Source organism: Diabrotica undecimpunctata, chromosome 8, assembly GCF_040954645.1.
Source record: "Diabrotica undecimpunctata isolate CICGRU chromosome 8, icDiaUnde3, whole genome shotgun sequence".
NCBI classification, from domain to species: Eukaryota; Metazoa; Arthropoda; class Insecta; order Coleoptera; family Chrysomelidae; genus Diabrotica; species Diabrotica undecimpunctata.
In genome coordinates, this window is record NC_092810.1 from 58,690,278 (window position 1) to 58,709,569 (window position 19,292).

Sequence of the window (19,292 nt, forward strand, 5' to 3'; positions counted from 1 at the left end):
AAAAAATATCTTCTAAAACATTGTTTTTACTGCTCAGAAGAATATATGACTCATTGCAGAACACCCACTGAACTGCTTACCGTAACTTTGACATACATTTTTTTCTGTTTAATATATGTTCTTGTTTGTATATATTATTTAAGTTACGTTTTATATTTCTTTTTTAATACTATGTATGTTCTTTTTGACTTGCTACAAACAATATTTGTATATGTTATGTAGTTAAATAAATACTCTACTCTACTCTTCTTAAATATTCCGATACTTTCATGCCAGTGAAAGTTCGTATAAAGTAATTAAATGCACCATTTTAAAGGGTTTGTCCTTTCAAAGGGGTAAATGCGCTAGGCTGAATTTTATGCACTTTTCCACATATGTGTCCAAGTTGTTCAAAATTAAATTTTCTATCGAAATGTCTCCTTTTAAAGTTGAAAATATTTTTTTGAGAAAAAAATGTTAAAAAAAAGCAAAAAAGAAACAGAAATACACGCGATTTTTCTTTTTTTGGCTCATAACTTTTTTTCACGGGCATACAGCTATAAGCATTGCTCAACAGAAAAAAAACATTTAACCTTTCTCTTTAAAATAACGTTTAGTAGAAGTCTTTTTGATTTACAATATTTGATAATAATATACGATTTTTCAAAGTTCGCCACTCACACCATTTTTTTGATATTCTTTCTATTTTTTTCAAAACATTGTTCTATAACTTGTTTCTACTCAGTTTCAGGTAAACACAATGATACATTTAATAGACATAAAAATCCATTAATTTTATAATGGTCTCTTGTAGGGCTTAGGACTAATTTTGAGCCAGATAGAGTTCTTTAAAGTAGTCTACTTTTACTGATTACTTTGACTTAATTTCTGATTATAACTTTTTTTCTAGTAGATTTAAGTATATGTATTACCAAATAAAAAATAAATCTTATTTTCTCTACTACTAAATAGTCTATTATAAAATATTCTACGACTCACGTTAACCAAGATACAAACATCACAATTTGACTCACGGTCAAATTGTCAAAATGTTTGTAACGATTTGTATTATACCTAAATGTACAAGAATAGAATGCTCCAGTCGTCAGAGATGAAAATGCTACCGAACCTCTAAAAATCATAAAAATAAGCTATATTTTGCCGAGAATGTAAATTTTAAGTTCCCCAGAAAATGCAAAAAAGTTTGCCATACCTACTTCCTGACTTCCCCTTAAAACCCCCCTCGTAGGTGGGGGGAAACGGAAAACATCGATTTATCAAGAATTTGTATGCCGTAGAAAAAAATGTTTCAGAAAAAAAAATGTAGTTGAGATAATTTTAAACAAAAATGTCACGAGTGTCCTATCAACAAAAACTAAAATCGGTCTTAAAGGTAAAGAATGCAGCTTTCGTAAGCAAGTTTTGCATTTTGCTGTAAATAGCAAAAATCGTTAAAAGTAGAACATTTTGAAGAACCGTATCTTGCTTAAAAATAGTCATACAGCCGTCTAATGTAGATCATTTTAAATGTAAATTTTTTTTCTTTCGTAGTAATGTATCATTGCATGTACCTAAAACTGCACAGAAAAGTTTTAGAACAACGTTAGCAAAAAGATAGGAAAAATGACCCAAAAATGGTGTAAGTGACAAACTTTAAAAAATCATATCTCGGATACTGTAAATTCCAAAACACTCCTATCAAACGTCATTTTAAAGAAGAAGGATAGAAAACTTTTTTGACGCATCTCTGTAGATGTATGTGTACGAAAAGTGGCTTTTACCTATATAGGGGTCTACTGACCAAAAAACAAACAATAAAATCTCTTTAAAGTTGTAGTTACTTTCTAAAGTTCATAATCAATAGCCTATTAGATAGTTAATTTTAATGGAAAATGTAAACTTTTCAGCCATAATCGTTCAAGGCCTGTTAAGCTGATAAATAAATATACTTAAAAACATAATATTGTAAAATTTGTTACTAATAATTTAATTATATATACTAAAACAATTTTCAATTGAAGGTGATTACTTGGCAACATCGCATTTAACGATAACTTTTCAACGAAATCATATTCCACTTATCAATTTTGCTGAGGCGTACCAAAAAAAAATTTAATTATTTATTTAAACACATAAGTAATTACGTAAAAATTAAATCTGAGACCGATATAATTATTAAATTATTATTTGTCTTTTGACAGGTATCTTATAGTTGTGTAACAAATTAAAGTAAAACTTTATTCTTATTAGAGAGTACCTAATACAGAACTTCAAAAAACAGAAAACTTTGGAAAATATTTATTTTTTCATTAGGCTAACAATATGAAATTTTAACATACGATCTCAACATTACACATCATTCTCTATTTATAGAATTGTTGTGTGCTGTAAACGTTATATTTTTTTTTTAACTTAATTTGAAAGTTTCCTTGTGTTTATTTGTTTATATAAATATAAAAATATATTATGAAGTTCATATAAATTAAAATGAAGTAAGCTAAAATATTATCATGTGAATGCGTGTATATAGTAGTGCATTTGTTTATTTCAGTATCAAATTCTCGAAATATGAAATGAAGATAACACTTACTACTAAATAATTAATAGCTTTGTTAGAAGAAGACTCAGATTGTGAAAATGCTGACTCACTTAATGTGGTTTATTTGCCGCCTAGATTAGATTAGAAAGTTTCTGATATAGAAGACAATGATGATAATATTATTTGTGAAGAATCTGACGATTCTGATTATGATATTCCTCTGAACCACAGATAAAACGTCCAAAGAAAAAACCAGGCAAAAATAGTAAATCCAAATTTTTCTCAAGTTGTAACAACAGATACTCCTTCGTGCTCAGTAGTAATTTCAACACAAGTCTGATTGATATTTAGACAATATAAAAGCCAATCATGGAAGCAAGTCATATATTGAAGTTTTTTCACTCTTTTTTGATAAAAAAAGTAATTGCGAGCATTCTATATTTTACAAATATTTATGCATCGCAGAATAACCGTCACGATTTTGAAATGAATAACATAGATTTAAAAAATATTATTAGCATATGTATATTATCTGGCTCACACTCTGCTTCAAGTTGATATTGCATTGGTCAAAGGATGAGGATAAAGAAGTGCACATTATAAGAGAAAGCATGAGCCGACATAGATTTACATTTATAATTTATAACAGTGAAGAAACCGTTACATCAGTGTCAAACTTAGTACATGGACGTCAATCTAAATTTGCTTTACCAGATGAAACTAGATTCGACAATATTGGCCACATTACAAAAAGAGACGATAGTGCAAGAATGTATGATGCGCAAAAGTAATAATATTTATTTATGTAAAAGGTGTAGAATGCATCTACACCCCGAATGTTTAGAAAATGTTCACCTTAAAATTTAATTTACATTTAAGATACAATATGTTCCTTTATTAAAAATTGTACTGTTTTCCTTGAAAATGAGAAAAAAAATCTTTTTGGTTGTAAATTAGTCTTAATTTATGTGTTTTTCTTCCAATCTAATAAATTAATTGTCAAATTTCTCTTTGTATATTGAGCGGCCGTTAATGGGTTAATACTATATAAAGAATAAACTTGCCTCAAATTTACTTTACTTTAGTATATTTAATAAATATATTCACAAGAAATAGAACATACTACGCCTATGCACACATAAAATGTGGAACGAATAAACTAAAATATCATATTTCTCTCATTCCCTTTCTTTCTAAGAACGTAAATATATATATATATATATATATATATATATATATATATATATATATATATATATATATATATATATATAAGAAGTACTGGATATTATTGACTGTCGATATAAACAAACAACACAGTTTATTATTTCTAATAAACTGTGTTGTTTGTATATATATATATATATATATATATATATATATATATATATATATATTGAATTTGAAATTTCCGCGGGAGCTATATGTGGTTTCAGTTGTTTTCCGGGTTTGACTCCGCGTTAAATATTTTTGGTTTTTAGAAAAACCATTGTTTTGGCGACGTTTCGGCAAGGTCACACTTGCCATTGTCAAGTCAAATTAGTTCTGCTTCGTCTTGATGTTCCAGGTGAACATATATATATATATATATATATATATATATATATATATATATATGTATATATATATATATATATATGTATATATATATGTAAATACTTTTTTCTTTTTGGGTGTGGTAGTCAATAAAAAATAGAGCTTTGCTAAGGCGTACTATTTATTCTGAATCCAAGCTTTCGGTGGTTTTTTGCCACCTTTATCAAGGTCTACAAAGAAAATTACTATGTTAACAAACTGAATGGTGCCAAAAAGGCTGTAAAAAACTATAAAAAACTTACCCGAATGTAAGATTCGTGGCATAAACAACAACGTTAAATAACATGATAAAACTGAGGTTGCAACTAAACTTAAAAATGTTACTGTTAAAAAACACTTTAAAAATTACTAAAAACGTTAAAAGTTAAAAACAAAATGAAGGACGACATGTTAAAACAGTCGTCGTTGTAGGCTTGATTTCAGACACATTTCACGAGCAGAAAGAGAAAGTGAGTGGATAATTATTGTTTAAATAGTTTGGAGAAAATACAAAAAACAACTTTGAAAATAACGTCTAACAGAATACTGTTAGTGAATTTTTAGTACTGCCAACTGTATTACCAACTTGAAATTAAGCGGGAAATTAAAAATGTAAATTATAACATAAGCAATCGAAAGAAAATAGTATTTAGTAAATAGGTTTAGAAAAAACAACTCAAAACAAAACAAAACTGAATTAGTAATTGCAGTTTGATCGCAAATATTCAATTAATAATGAAATTTCAAAAAAAGGAAAGAAACAAAGAAAATTCTGAGATGCAAAATAGCTCAGTCAAAAGTCAATATAAAATTGTAAATTTTGCTAAGATTCTGGATCTCAGATCTCTTATTAAGATTGTTATTATCACTCTTGCTGATATGTACCATCTCTAAGAAAGTTTTCTTGAATTTATTTTTCTCTCTGGCTAATATTTTTACATTGTTGAAATCTATCTTATGGTCTAGATCGATAGTATGCTCTGCCAAAGCACAAGTAGGTTTGTTTAATCTACAATCACTCTTATGAGAAATAATACGGCTAGACAGATTCCTTCCAGTTTCACCAATGTACGTGGATGGACATTCAGTACAATGAATGCAATAAACAACATCTGTAGTCTCTAGAGTGGTTAGGGGTTGTTTTATTTTGCTATACAGCTGACGTATGGTTTTGATGTTCTTGTTAGCTATTTTGATATTCTTAAAGTCTTTAAAAATCTTAGTGAGTTCAACGGTTAGTTTCGGAATATATGGAAGGGCATAAAAATACACACTTGTTGGAGCAGAAATATTTTGTGCTGAGGGCACTGATTGTGACATAGTAAGTATGTTGTTTCTATTAACAAAGGGGACATTAAAAATTAATTTATTTATCAGTCTTAGAGGATATGAATTTTCAACAAAAATATTGCGTAAGAGGTTGAGATCATGTTGGAGATAATCCGGATGAGACAACCTTTTGACACGTTCTTTCATCGCTAGGACTAAATTAGTTTTCATCCTCGGGGGATGGTAGGAGTGGTAGCTTATGAATCTATTGCTACATATGGGTTTTCTATACCATTGTGTTTTCACAACATTATCCTCACATCTATGCAAACTCATGTCAAGGAAAGGCAAAGATCCCTCCCGCTCCTCCTCGCATGTGAATTGCAAGTGTGGGTTTTGTTGGTTGAACACATTTAACGTAGAATGTATGGAGTCTGCAGGTAGTGCCAAGATTAAGTCATCCACATATCTCTTTATGAACGGTATTTCAAAATTGATTTGTTGCAAACTATCTTCAATCAAATCATCTAAGACATAATTGCACAGTATTGGTGAAATACTGGAACCCATTGGAGTACCAAAGACTTGTTTGTAGTAACAGTCATTAAAAATAAAAACATTAGAGTCAAAAACAAAAGAAATGAGTTTTTTGATATTAGCTAAGTTAAGGGTTGTGTGTATTGATATGTCATCCCAGTGTTTCTCAACGCTAACCAATATTGTGTGTAATGGTAAATTAGTGAACAGAGACACTACATCAAAACTAACGAGCTTATAGTTCGTAGGTAATTTAAAGTTATTAATAAAAGAACTGAAACTGAAAGAGTCCTGAATGCAAAACTCGCTGTTATTACTGTACGTTTCTGTGAGAATATTAGTTAAAAAACTTGCTATGGGGCCATTAGGTGTACCTATTGAGGACACTATTGGTCTCATAGACAGAGTAGGTTTATGAATTTTTGGGAGAGCATAAAATCTAGGAGCAATTGCATTGTAAATTTTCAAACTTTTACCAACTGATTGATCTATTTGATTCTCCTTTACCAAATCAGAAACTAGTTTATTAGCCTTTTGTTGCAAAGTACACACGGGATTATTGTTCAACTTTTTATAATATTTAGTGTCAGTGAGTAAGTCTTCACATTTTTGTATATAGTCCCTAGTGTACATTGCTACAGTGACATTGCCTTTGTCGCTCTGGACAATCTTGATCTCAGGGTGATGTTTCAAAAAAGTTTTGCATTTGATATAATATTTATTTAAGAAATGGTCTTTTTCATCTTTGTTGAGAAAGTTAGTAATTATATTAGTGCATTTGGACCTCAGAATGTCCTTATCGACATTCTCAATTGGTCTTAAAATGTTTTCGATGTCTGCCAACAAAGAGGAAACTTTAAAATCTTTTTTGTTAGGAAGTAAAGCGAACTTAGGGCCTAAAGCCAACAACTTTTTAACTTCTACAGGAAATTTTAAGTCTGTGAGGTTTTTAAACCAACTCTCTCTGAAATCAATACTGTCAAAACTATCTAATCTGAACTTATTAAATTTATTGATATTGGTTCTCTTAATTTTATGAAAAAGATTGTTATAAATTACTTGTTGTCTACGTTTGAACTCAACATATGTGTAATAATTAAGTATAGATTTTGATTTGGCCTGGAGATCTTTTAGCTTATTTTCTAAATGATTAATATCAGCAAAAGTAATCTTAATTTCTAGATTGAGAATATTTTTTCCAAACCTTTTACTAAGTCCTTGAGCACGAAAATCTATCTCTCCTCTCCTATGATGAAGTAAATTATTCACATTTGTCAAGCTGTTCGTGATATGGTTCGGAAAACAATCTGCATTTCGACACTTAATTAAAAAAGTCTTTCTGTTCCTTAACGCTGCCAGTTTGGTGTTCACATTAGCCCATTCCTTTAGATACGACACAAGTAATGGTCCGTATTGGAGTCTGATGTCCTCATAAAAACCCATACTACAAAGTAAGAAAAAGTAGTCCAAAGTTTTTTGACTAGTTTGGAAAAAATATATGTAAATACTTTTTTCTTTTTGGGTGTGGTAGTCAATAAAAAATAGAGCTTTGCTTTATTGACTACCACACCCAAAAAGAAAAAAGTATTTACATATATTTTTTCCAAACTAGTCAAAAAACTTTGGACTACTTTTTCTTATATGTATATATATATATATATATATATATATATATATATATATATATATATATATATATATATATGTATATATATATATATGTTCGGATAAGTTTCCGCGGTCAGATAAATGAAAATTACTGAGTTCTCAGGAAGAACCGCGTTGAGAATTTAAAACTCGACGTTTCGGTACCCATTTTGGAGCCATTATTAAGAGTGATACGGTTCGGTTCGAGTTCGGGGTCTCAATCTGCCTACTCCCCTCACTCGAGACGTACCAGTATCGTGTTCTATATTGCAAGAACTGTCTCTCGGCACTGAGGTCTCAATCTGCCCACTCCCCAGTGTCGAGTGACAACCGGTCTTACCCTGTGTGGCTGCTTTTATACTCGCTGTATGCGCGGGAACGGTATGCGCTGACGTGGTCTAAACTGACGTGGCCAGAGCGGTGTGGGCGGGAGGTCGCTGAAGCAGGGGTCGCCATATTGCCGGCAATCGTTTCGCGTTATCGCGCGTGTTCAAGCTGTTAGGCCGTTTTTCGATTTCGATAGCTTCACGAATGATTCTCGCTTTTAATGAGCGGATGGGAGCGATGGTTTTTGCTTTTTCGAAATCTATTTTGTGGCCTGTCTGAATATGATGTTTAGCTAGGGCTGAAGTGGTATCGGAATGTTTGACTGATAGAGAATGTTCGTAAATACGGTTATGGATTCGTCGGTTTGTCTGTCCTACGTATGTACGTGGGCAACTGGAACAAGGTATCTCGTAGACACCATGGTCTTCATTGGAGATTTGGTCTTTTACGGATCTGACGAGATTGGACAATTTGGAGTGAGTGGTGAAGATGGTTTTGATATTAAGAGGGATAAGAGTTCTACTGTGATCTTGTCAGTGATCTTGTCAGTGACACCTTTAATGAAAGGTAGAAAGATTTTGGGTTGATCCGCCGGCAAGGTTTCTTTTTTTTTTTTTTTGATGGAATGTGGTTTAGAAGTTTTTGAATGCTTCTATTGATTTGGGTTTTGTGGTAGCCGTTTTGTAGGAGTGTTTGTCTTATTGAATTGATTTCGGATGACCTGTGATTGTTGTCGCTAAGTCTTATGGAACGGGAAATAAGAGTGTTGATGACTGAATTAAGTTGGGCGGGGTGATGATGTGACTGGGCATTGAGATAGCGGTTTGTATGAGTGGGTTTCCGGTACACGGAATAGGAAAAACTGTGAGGTGGATTTTTCTGAAAAAGAACATCAAGGAATGGCAAAGACGCTTCAGACTCAACTTTCATCGTGAATTGAATGCTGGGATGTATTCCATTCAGGTGGGAGAGGAAGAGATCTAATGTGTCTTTACCATGGGGCCAAATGACAAAGGTGTCATCAACGTACCGTAACCAGCAGGTGGGTTTGAGATTTGACGAGGACAAGGCTACTGTTTCGAAATGTTCCATGTATATGTCTGCTATTACGGGAGAGAGGGGCGATCCCATTGGGGCACCTTTGATTTGACGATAGAAATGATTTTGGAACGTGAAATATGTATTAGACATGCAGTGTTTTATAAGAGATAATGTGTCTTGGGGAATTTGATGTTTAGAGTCCAAGATGGAAATGGTTTTATCCAGTAATTCCGGCCGCAGTATCCAGTAATTCATTTTTTTGTAATCTTTCTAGAAGAAAGAAAATATTCTTTTCAATTAGCTCTTCCTTGATTTGCCTTTTGTTCCACATTTTTTTCGGGAAATCAAATTTGCGGTAGTATTATGACGCGTTATCCAAAACGACAACGTTTTTTTTGTCTTTTGGCAAGTCTGAAATTAACATCTTCTCAAACCATTCTTCGTATAGATCTCCGTCCATTTCGTCGTGGTAATCAGCGGTTTCCTTTTTGGCCAAGAAAGTTAATTCGGCCCACGCTACAAAACCAGTTTCGCTTCCAGTATGAAAAAGAACAAACCAAGGAACTCTTTGGGTTGGAGCTTTCAGCCCAGTAGAGAGCTCTTTTATGAAGGCATCTCGTGAATACAAGGTTTACATTATCCTTTTTTCCTCAATGTTTTTGTTTGTCTCATATACTTGAGTCTCCAGGATATAATATCTTTTTATCGAATCTCGACCTCTTTTACCATATTCAAAACTTATCTCATTTAGTAGCCTACGAAATGTGTTTTTGAAAAAGCTGGTAGGTCCTTACCATCCTTCACTTTGTTCATTATGCTATCGACGGTTGGTGGTAGGTTTTCCAAAAACAAAAAAAATCATGGACAATTTTCCTTATTCGAGATTTCACTCCCTCATCGTAAGTATTCTCACGTGAATTGGACTGGAAACTGTGTTTCTTTCTATTTTGTACCGAAGTCTTTTATACAACCGTAGGCAATTGTTGTGCGCGCGTATATTCCAGTGCTATGATTTTTATATCCGGTCCTGATGCGCCGCTCGGGGCAAACCGGCAACGTGGTCCTCCGTTCTTTCGTAAAAAGTATATTGGCTATCTTACCTGCACTCTGTCTATTCTAACTCTGGCTTCTACTATAGCAGGTATGCATACACTCAGAATATATACTAACACTTCTTCTTCTTCTTCACTGGCTTTACAACTCGGGGCGAGTCTTCGCCACATCCACTCTCGCCTTCCATCCTCTACGATCTTGCGCTTCTATTTCCCATTGTTGTACTCCAATTCTAGATAAATCGGCTTCAACATCATCCTTCCATCTTTTTCTGGGTCGGCCTACTGATGTTCTACCATCTGGTCTTTCAAAAAACTCTGTCTTTAACACCCTGTCATCCTCTGATCGTACCACGTTACCTGCCCATCTTATTCGGTTTACCTTGATATGTCTAACTATGTTTTGAGTTCCATACAGAGTCACCAATTTAGCATTGCGGCGTCTTCTCCAATCCCCTTTGAATTCATCTCTTTGAAGGCCAAATATTATTATAAGAACCTTTCTTTCAAATAATAGAAGCTTATTGATTTCCCGCTGGTTGAGAGTCCATGTTTCACTGCCATATGTAATAATTGGGCAAATAATCGACTTGTACAGTGTTAATTTAGATTTTCTCTTTAGCAGCTTCGATCTTAAAAACGTTGAAAGGGAGTATAATGCTCTATTTCCCGCAGCTATCCTTGCTGAGACCTCTTTTTCTAAGAGGTTGTCCACTGTGATTATCGCCTCCAGGTATTTAAACTTCTTCACTACTTCGAAGTTGTGATCTTTAATACTGATGTTCTGCCTAACTCTTGGTCTTGGATTTTTGGTTACTACCATGTATTTCGTCTTTTCTTCATTTATTCGGAGACCCAGACTACCTGTTTCCTCCTCGAGCTGTGAAAACACCTCTCTCACGTCTCTTCTAGAATGCGTGACTGCATCTATATCATCAGAAAAGGCCAGAAACAATTTTGATCCTTGATCAGCTAATCCTCCTGTCAGCTCAAACGATATTTGACTTATTGCATATTCTAAAGCAAAATTGAACAGCAACGGTGACAAGGGGTCCCCCTGCCTAAGTCCTGAACTTATACCAAATGGCATCGATGTTCTGCTTACTATCTTTATTTGTGCATATAAGTCTGTCATGCAAATTTGAACAATTCAACTAATTTTCTTGGTGCTCCAATTTCTAACATTGCTATCCACAATTTGCTTCTTTTTATGGAATTATATGCTTGCTGGAAATCTATGAAAATTTGGTGCACATCGCGGTTGAATGATTTTTTTTCTCTAATATTTGTCGGATGGTAAATATCTGATCTATAGTTGACCTTCCAGCACGAAAGCCGCATTGGTAGTCACCTAGAATATCTTCCGAATATGGTGTGAGTCTCTTTAGCAAGATAATTGATAACACTTTATATGATGTGCTAATAAGCGATATGCCTCTATAGTTTCGGAATTGTTCTTTGTTTCCTTCCTTATATATGGGAATTATAACGCTTCCGTTCCATTCTTTAGGCATTTTCTGTTGTTGCCATACTCTCAGAATGATGTCATATAATCTTTAGTGTACAAGGTTTTCTCCTTTTTTTAACAACTCTCCATTTATGCCATCCCTCTCTGGTGCTTTATGGTCTTTTAGAGATGCGATCGCATTCTTTACTTCCTCAAGTGTTGGTGCTGGTATTTCGATATCTGCAGAATGAAACGTAATATCTGCTTCCTCCGTCTCACTTTCAATATTTAGTAAATTCCAAAAGTAGTCCTTCCATCGCTCGACGATTTCCGTTTCTATCATTATAAGTTCACCTGCTTCAGTTCTCATAGGCTGTGTTACTCCAACACTTGCACCTTTTCTGACTGACTTGATTTCACTAAAGAATTTCCTTATTTGATTCCTCTCGCCACTTCTGTCTATTTCCTGGATTTGCTGTTCTAGGAGCTCCTCTTTTTAGTTCTGAAAAATCGACTTGTTTGTGCTCTTGTTCTGTTAAAATGTGATTTGTTCTCATCTGTGGGGTCTTGTAGCATTTTTAATCTTTTTTATTTTTATTTCCAGAATTTCTTCGCATGCTTCGTCAAACCATTTTCGTTTTGGAAGAGTCCTCTTTTTTTCCAATGGTTTCCTTAGCTGCTTGTTCTTTAACTGATGCCACTTGCTGCCATGCTTGTTCTAACTCTACATTATGCTCTTCCTCTCCCAGCAATTGGAATATGTTGCTTATTGCCACTTGATAATCTAGTTCTTTATTTGGTGTTTGTAGGGCTTCTATGTTCCACATTTCTCTTTTTTCTTGTTGTTCCAGTTTCTGGAACAACAAGAAAAAAGAAAAAAAAGAGCTGACGCGATTCGCTGTCAGCTTCTCTCATACTTCGCGAATTAATAATGCTACTAGAGTGTCTTGCGTCAACGAGGACATGATATATTTGATTTCGTGTTCTTCACTAATTTGAAGCCCATGTAACCTTGTAAATGTCCTTTTTCTCGAATTGGGTGGATCATGTTATTAAGTATTGCGAATTATGTTAGCCAATGTCCATTATCATTTGTTGTGTCATGCAAGCTATGCTTTCCAATTACTTGTCTTAAATAATCTTCCTTATCTAGTCTAGCGTTGCAATCTCCCATCACTATTTTGACGTCGTGTTTTGGAGCAGCTTTATACTAACACTACATTATTCTATACATTTAATTTGTGAAAAAAAAAGTAACGTCTGGATGAACTGGGATCTAGGACGAATACACAACATAGAAGTTTAGTATCATAGACGAATTTAAGAATAAGCAAGGATAAAAAGGTATATTTTCTTAATAACAATTATTTGAAATTTATACAAAATTATTATCAAAACGTTTTCTGTCCAGTCGGACCATCATCAGTGAAAGTATATTTACACGTTAAAATGGAAAAAATATAAGGTAAAATTTTTACTGTTAAATTACAAAACTTGTGAAAAATACTTAAATTTAAAGTAGTTGAAATTAGCTACTTAATTAGTTGTGGAAACCTTTGTATTACATGAAAATTATGGGTAATTTTAATATTATAATGACACTAAATCGATGTTATATGATTTAACATAAAGAGAACCTACATCTTCCCTGCTCAAAATGGGGATGACTTTGTTCCACTATTAGGACCCGCCAACTGACTAGCTCAGGGAGGAAATAAATTTTTTTATTAAGATTGACAAGTCCTCAAGACATGTCTACAAGACAGCGGAAAGTGGATTTTGGCGACCACTCAAACAGATTATGGTCATACAAACATAATTATTACCAATATGTAATAGTTTAACTCTGCCTGTGGTAGGGTGAGGAACGGGTGGATTGAGTAGCTCGGAAATAACCTTACTGCAGCCGGTCCCAAGCCCGGATAAAAGAGAAGGGTTGAGCGGAGGGCTAACTACCCACCCTCGAAAAAAAAAACTAGTTATAAAAACTGCAACTTTCCCTCGGAACCGGATAGATAAACACAAAAAACGACAAATGCAATGTAAAAGGACTATGAATATCGGAACTTGGAAAGTCCAGAGTTGGTACAGACCTGGCTCTGCTATAAATGCTGTGGAGCAACTGGAAAACATAGGAATGGATATAACAGCAGTCCAAGAAATAAGATGGCCAGACGATGGAAATATAAAAATAAGTAAATTCACCATCTTCTTCAGCGGTAACAAAAACGAAAGATATGAATTTGGAACGGGCTTTGTGATTAGAGATAGCCTAGTACAGAATATAGTAAATTTCAAACCTATAAACGAAAGGATATGCTACATACGAATGAAGGGAGAACGATACAACATTTCGATTATTTCAGCGCATGCACCAACGGAAGAGACGGATGAAGATATCAAAGATGACTTCTACGATGCCCTAAAAAGAGAGATAGGTACGATGCCCAAACAAGATATGCGCATACTCTGCGGGGACTTTAATGCTAAAATAGGCAAAGAGCCTAGCCTATACCCCACAATAGGTAAACACAGCCTAAAAAATATATCCAACGACAATGGCTTAAGACTCACAGAAACTGCAGCAGCTGATAATATGCTAATAAAGTCAACCATGTTTCTGCAAAAAGACATCCATCCATAAGCAAACCTGGGTCTCAAACGACCATATTACGCGCAACCAAATTGACCACATCATTGTAGATGCCCATCATGGGAACAATATTATAGACGTAAGAAGAAGTTAGACCAAAGTCAAATCCAGAATATCTAGCCACAGATACAATAAAACAACAATAAACCCACAATGGAACATGGACGAAATGCACAATACAAAGAAACAACAAAACTATAGATAACAACTTGAACAAACCTTGAACTCTGAAAGAGAATACAATGACATAGAACAGCTATGGGAAACGACTGCCGAAATAATAACCAAGACAGCTAACAAGATCTTTGGAAGGAGTAGGCAGAAGAGGGCAAACACATGGTATGACGAGGAATGTCGGAAACAGCTGGAAAAAAGACAAACATTAAGGAAGACTTGGATACAACTGCAAACAGATTAAAGTAAAAAGAAATATGACGACTGCTGAAAAGAAACAAGAAAAATAATACGCACAAAGAAAAGAAACTATGAACAACAAAAATATAAAGCTATGGAGAGAGATCGGCCTAAACCAGACTTCTGAGAATTCTATAAAGCAATTTCCTCTGAGAAACGAGGACATAGAACCAATTCCATCCATACACTGAGAGACAATCAAGGCCGTTTGATAATCGACGGTAAAGAAGTAACTGAAGAATGGAAAGAGTATTTTAGGGACCTTCTAAACATCATCCAGGAAGAACAGCACAAAGAAGAGATCTATATCACAGCGGACATGCCCATCAAAAATCCCTCCTTTGAAGAAACCCAAAAGGCCTTAAATAATCTGAAAAATCACAAAGCGCCGGGACGCTATGGACGAGATACCAGCAAAACTTCTGAAATATGGGGGAGACGCACTACATCGTCAAATCCACCAGCTAATAACGCACATATGGTTAGAAGAAAGGATACCAGCACGATGGAAGGATAACATAATAGTGCCTATCCACAAAAAAAAGGGGACAAAACAAAATGCGCAAATTATAGAGGAATTTCACTCCTAAACACGGCATATAAAACCCTCTCAAACATCATTCTTAGTAAACTAATCCCTTATGCTGAAAATGTCCTAGGCGAATATCAAGCCACATACACAATCTTTTCATAGATTTTCGACAAGCATATGATAGCGTAGAAAGAAGCCAAGTATGGAATGCCGTGGCGGAGTTCTCAATAGCAAAGAAACTCATTCGGATGACCAAAGTCTGTATGGAGGGTGGAATATCTAAAGTACGTGTAAATAATAAACTGTCTGGCAGCTTTGAAATCAACAGTGGACTCAAACAGGGTGATGCGTTATCCCCACTACTTTTTAACCTTGTATTAGAGAAAGCCATGAGGTCGGCCGAAATAAAAACAGAATTGCTATCGGTTCAAGGTCCCAAGCTATTACTCGCATATACAGATAACATAGATCTCGTTGAAGACTCCATCCTATCCACGAAAGGCATCTTCAACAAGGTAGAAGGAGCAACAAGTGAAGTAGGGCTGAAGATTAATGAAGAAAAGACGAAATATATGTGTATAAATAGAACGACACGAAGAGACAGAATAGGACAAAATGTGACAGTCAACACCTTCAGTTTCGAAAGAGTTTAACGTTTTAAGTATCTGGGGGCCGTAATCACAGCTGACAACGATGTTACTGAAGAAATAAAAGACAGAATCCAATTTTCAAACCGCTGTCTATTCGCACTGGATAAGCTCATAAAATCAAAAAATCGGTTGCCTGTAAAGTCGGTTTTACGGGCGAAGATTTTACGTGACAACATCTTTTTCTCGGTAGAATATTTATTGATATGAATATTATTAAATTGCACAATAGTTGTTAGCAGTTGAAACGCGCTGTTTCTTCTCAATCGACTGAATTACGATTGATTGCAGAGTGATTTAAACTAATAATTTATTTAACACTATCAACATTTGTCAATAGTATGACATAACCTATAAACTCAGTTTCTCAACTTTCGTTTCAATCTAACAATTAATCAATCAATCATAGTTTACGATAATGAAATATTAGTGTACAATTATTTACCTTTATTGTTGTAGTTATTGTAAATGACGAATCTAAGCACTCCACATTTTCACTACAGACACAGCTGACGATACTTTAACCACACGTGTGAACTTGTATTATGACGCTTTCTCGGTTTTCCAACGCCAAGAACGCTCGAGAAAGACAGAGACAAAAGCACGCACCGATTCAACGCGCCTAATTCTCTAGTGCTGCGCGCGCAGCGGACCGATCATGTTTGAGTGGGAGAGAGACGCAAGGCATTCGCCGGTCCGGCGGGCCTCTCTCTCGTTCGGTGACTCATCGTAACAGACGTGAGCGGGCGTTACACTTTTTCATGAGTGACTCCGAGCCACAACCTAATTTAAGACGTTGTCACGTCAAAAATCTGACAAGAAGTTCAAAGATAAAAATCTATAAATCCATTGTCAGACCTGTAATATCATGCGGATGCGAAACGTGGACCATGACCAAAGCAAACGAAGAAAAGCTCAGACGCTTTGAACGAAAAATATTTGGAAAAATATTCGGACCTCACCATGATATCACCACAAACCAGATCAGAACCAATATCGAATTAAAAGCACTTTACAATGACGCCGATATTGTCCAAGAAATTAAATCACAGCGACTAAGATGGGCAGGCCACGTGCACAGACTGCATAACGAGAGACTTGTAAAACTGGTATGGGAGGAGATTCCCACAGGCAAAAGACCACTCGGACGTCCCAGAATGCGATGGAGAGATAACATCCAAGCAGATCTCCGGAAAATGAACATTCCATTTGACCCTAGGTTGATGGAAGACCGAACAAATTGAAAAAAAGTTGTACAGTCAGCCAAAACCCACCCAGGGTTGAAGCGCTACGTGATGATGATGATGAATATGTAATAGTTTACCTCACTATCATTTTATCACATAACACCCAATCATTATTCCTTCATTTATTTATTCATTATCACTTACCCAAGTTGGTAACGTCATTGTTTCATAATTAACTATACGTGAAATCAAATCTTAACTGTCTTCTCTTTTTATTCCGATTTACTCTTTGTGAGTACGAGAAACCAATTCGCTAATGATTTTTGCTTAGTTGAGGAGATATGTTGTGGAATGCAATTTTAGATTCCCCATGTCTCTAATAACATCTTTATCAACGTCTGTTTTGCCTTGCAATTCTTAGAAGGCACCGTTTAAAGCAGAAATCTGAATTTGGTCTCGAAAATTAGTTTACGGATTTATTTATCAGATGTCGCTATTGCGTCCAGATCTAAGCCATTGTATAGTTGCTTCTAATATGACGGGAAAGATTATTTTCACGGTTAGAGTGGTTGTGAATAGCCGCTCCGAAGATCCCTTTTAGGGTGAAATACGTATAAGCGGATACACAAACACACTATACGTGAAATCAAATCTTAACTGTCTTTTCTTTTCATTCACCTATTAACGTAATTTTTATTCACGGTAATTCCAATTATTACAGTAATATAATTCTTTAAAACAATGTTTACACATAATATCATCATTGGGCTATTGTTTAAGTGGTCACCAAAAATCGACTTTACGCTGTCTTGAGAACCTGTTAATCTAAACCAAAAATGTTTACTTTCTCCCTGATTTAGTCAGTTGGGTGGTTCAAATAGTGGGACAAATTCGTCCTCCTTTCGAGGAGAGGAGATATAGGTACCCTTCATGTTATATCATATACCGTCGCCTTAGTGTCATTATAGTAAAAATTACCCATGATTTTCACGTAACAATTTTTTCACACCTAATTACGTAGATAGTTTCAATTACTTCAAATGTATTTTCTACATGTTTTCTCATTCAACGGTCAACATTTTACTTTATGTTTTTGTCATTTTAAAATGGAAATATACTTTTAGGTTTTTCACTGATGATGGTTCACTTTTACTTTGAAAAAGGAAAAGGTTTTTATTCAGCTAATTAGCACAATGTGTACTATAAATTTAAAGGATCCAAACCAAACTAAATGTTTTTGTGCTCACCTTAAAAACGATTCCTTTGTAATATGTCTTTCCTGCATATGACAACCAGTTCGAATCTCTTCGGGTATGTTGTAACGCTGATGAAACAAACTCTTTGCCACTTTGTAAACTCACTTTAAAAACGTTACATATAAGTATTAGTAATATTAATTTGGAATACATTTTAAACAATTTCCAGTATTAATTGCTAGGTATATATGACAGTAGTTGGTTACAAGTTTTAACTAATATTTATATTCTTACGACTCGTTTTTTTAGTTCAATATACTTTAATTTATTAATGCTAATAATCATAAATTTTAGCAAGTATAATTTAAAATTAGCTAGATATATACAGGGTTTATATGCGCAAACTAGAGAAACATTATTAAAGAATATGTTTTTTTACATCCAAACATATCTTATGTTATTTATATTTTAAAATCTACTAAAAATAAGTTAACAAAGTAAAAATTATGTTTATAATGGGATTAAGCCACAATTAATTGTAATTAAAATTACGTTTTTAACTAATTAAAATTTGACGTTTTGATTTCTACGACGGAAACCGTTAACCCAAGAACGGTTAACTAGAATAATAGATTCTGTCCTATGCTCTAATGTAAGAAATGCGCCGTGTTGAGTGTGACATTTCTTATTGTTTTCTATAGAATAGTTATGCGTAAATTGGTAAACTGTTTGTTCGGGCTGTTAGGCCGTTGTCTTCTGAGATAAGTTCTCGATGTTTCGCCAACACTAGGGGTTGGCATCTTCTGGAGAAGTTACTGCTTCGCTTGTAAGCTGAAACTGATGCCGCGTTGTAAGCAAGCAAGCAATTTAATTAGACCCAGCCTGTGAGACATGTTCACCCCTAAGAATTACGTTCACCTAAGGTGGATTAACTCGAGTAAAAATAGGAATTACTCCACCGCGCTACAATGCTCCAGACCATCCCTTTCCCTCCTATAGCACCCTGATGCACGATAGGGGCACAACTATCAACCAAAGGCTTCTCATGTGGGGGTCCCAATATGGTTTCCTAACCGAAATCAAACTTGGGACAGCGCATTGTCGCTATAATCCTGTTATCTTATTGTGGCTTATCTGCGAACTAAAAATTGCTTGCTTGGGCCTCAAGTCTCCGCTCTGAGCTAGGCTCAGTTCGGAGACTTGGTGCTCAAGGGGTTGCACCCTATGTGCCCGGGTTTTGGAGTTTTTGT

General features: G+C 34.6%; 1 protein-coding gene across 1 annotated transcript in view; it reads right to left on the reverse strand.

Annotated features, from left to right (window-relative positions):
* The window catches only part of LOC140447598 (C-type lectin mosGCTL-7-like), a 54,199-nt gene extending 35,875 nt beyond the window's left edge, over positions 1–18,324 (reverse strand). The window contains exon 1 of the mRNA XM_072540346.1: positions 18,094–18,324. Coding sequence (XP_072396447.1) covers positions 18,094–18,255 — 162 coding nt within the window. The 5' untranslated portion in view covers positions 18,256–18,324. The remainder of the gene's footprint in view (positions 1–18,093) is intronic.
* Positions 18,325–19,292: the final 968 nt, after the last annotated feature.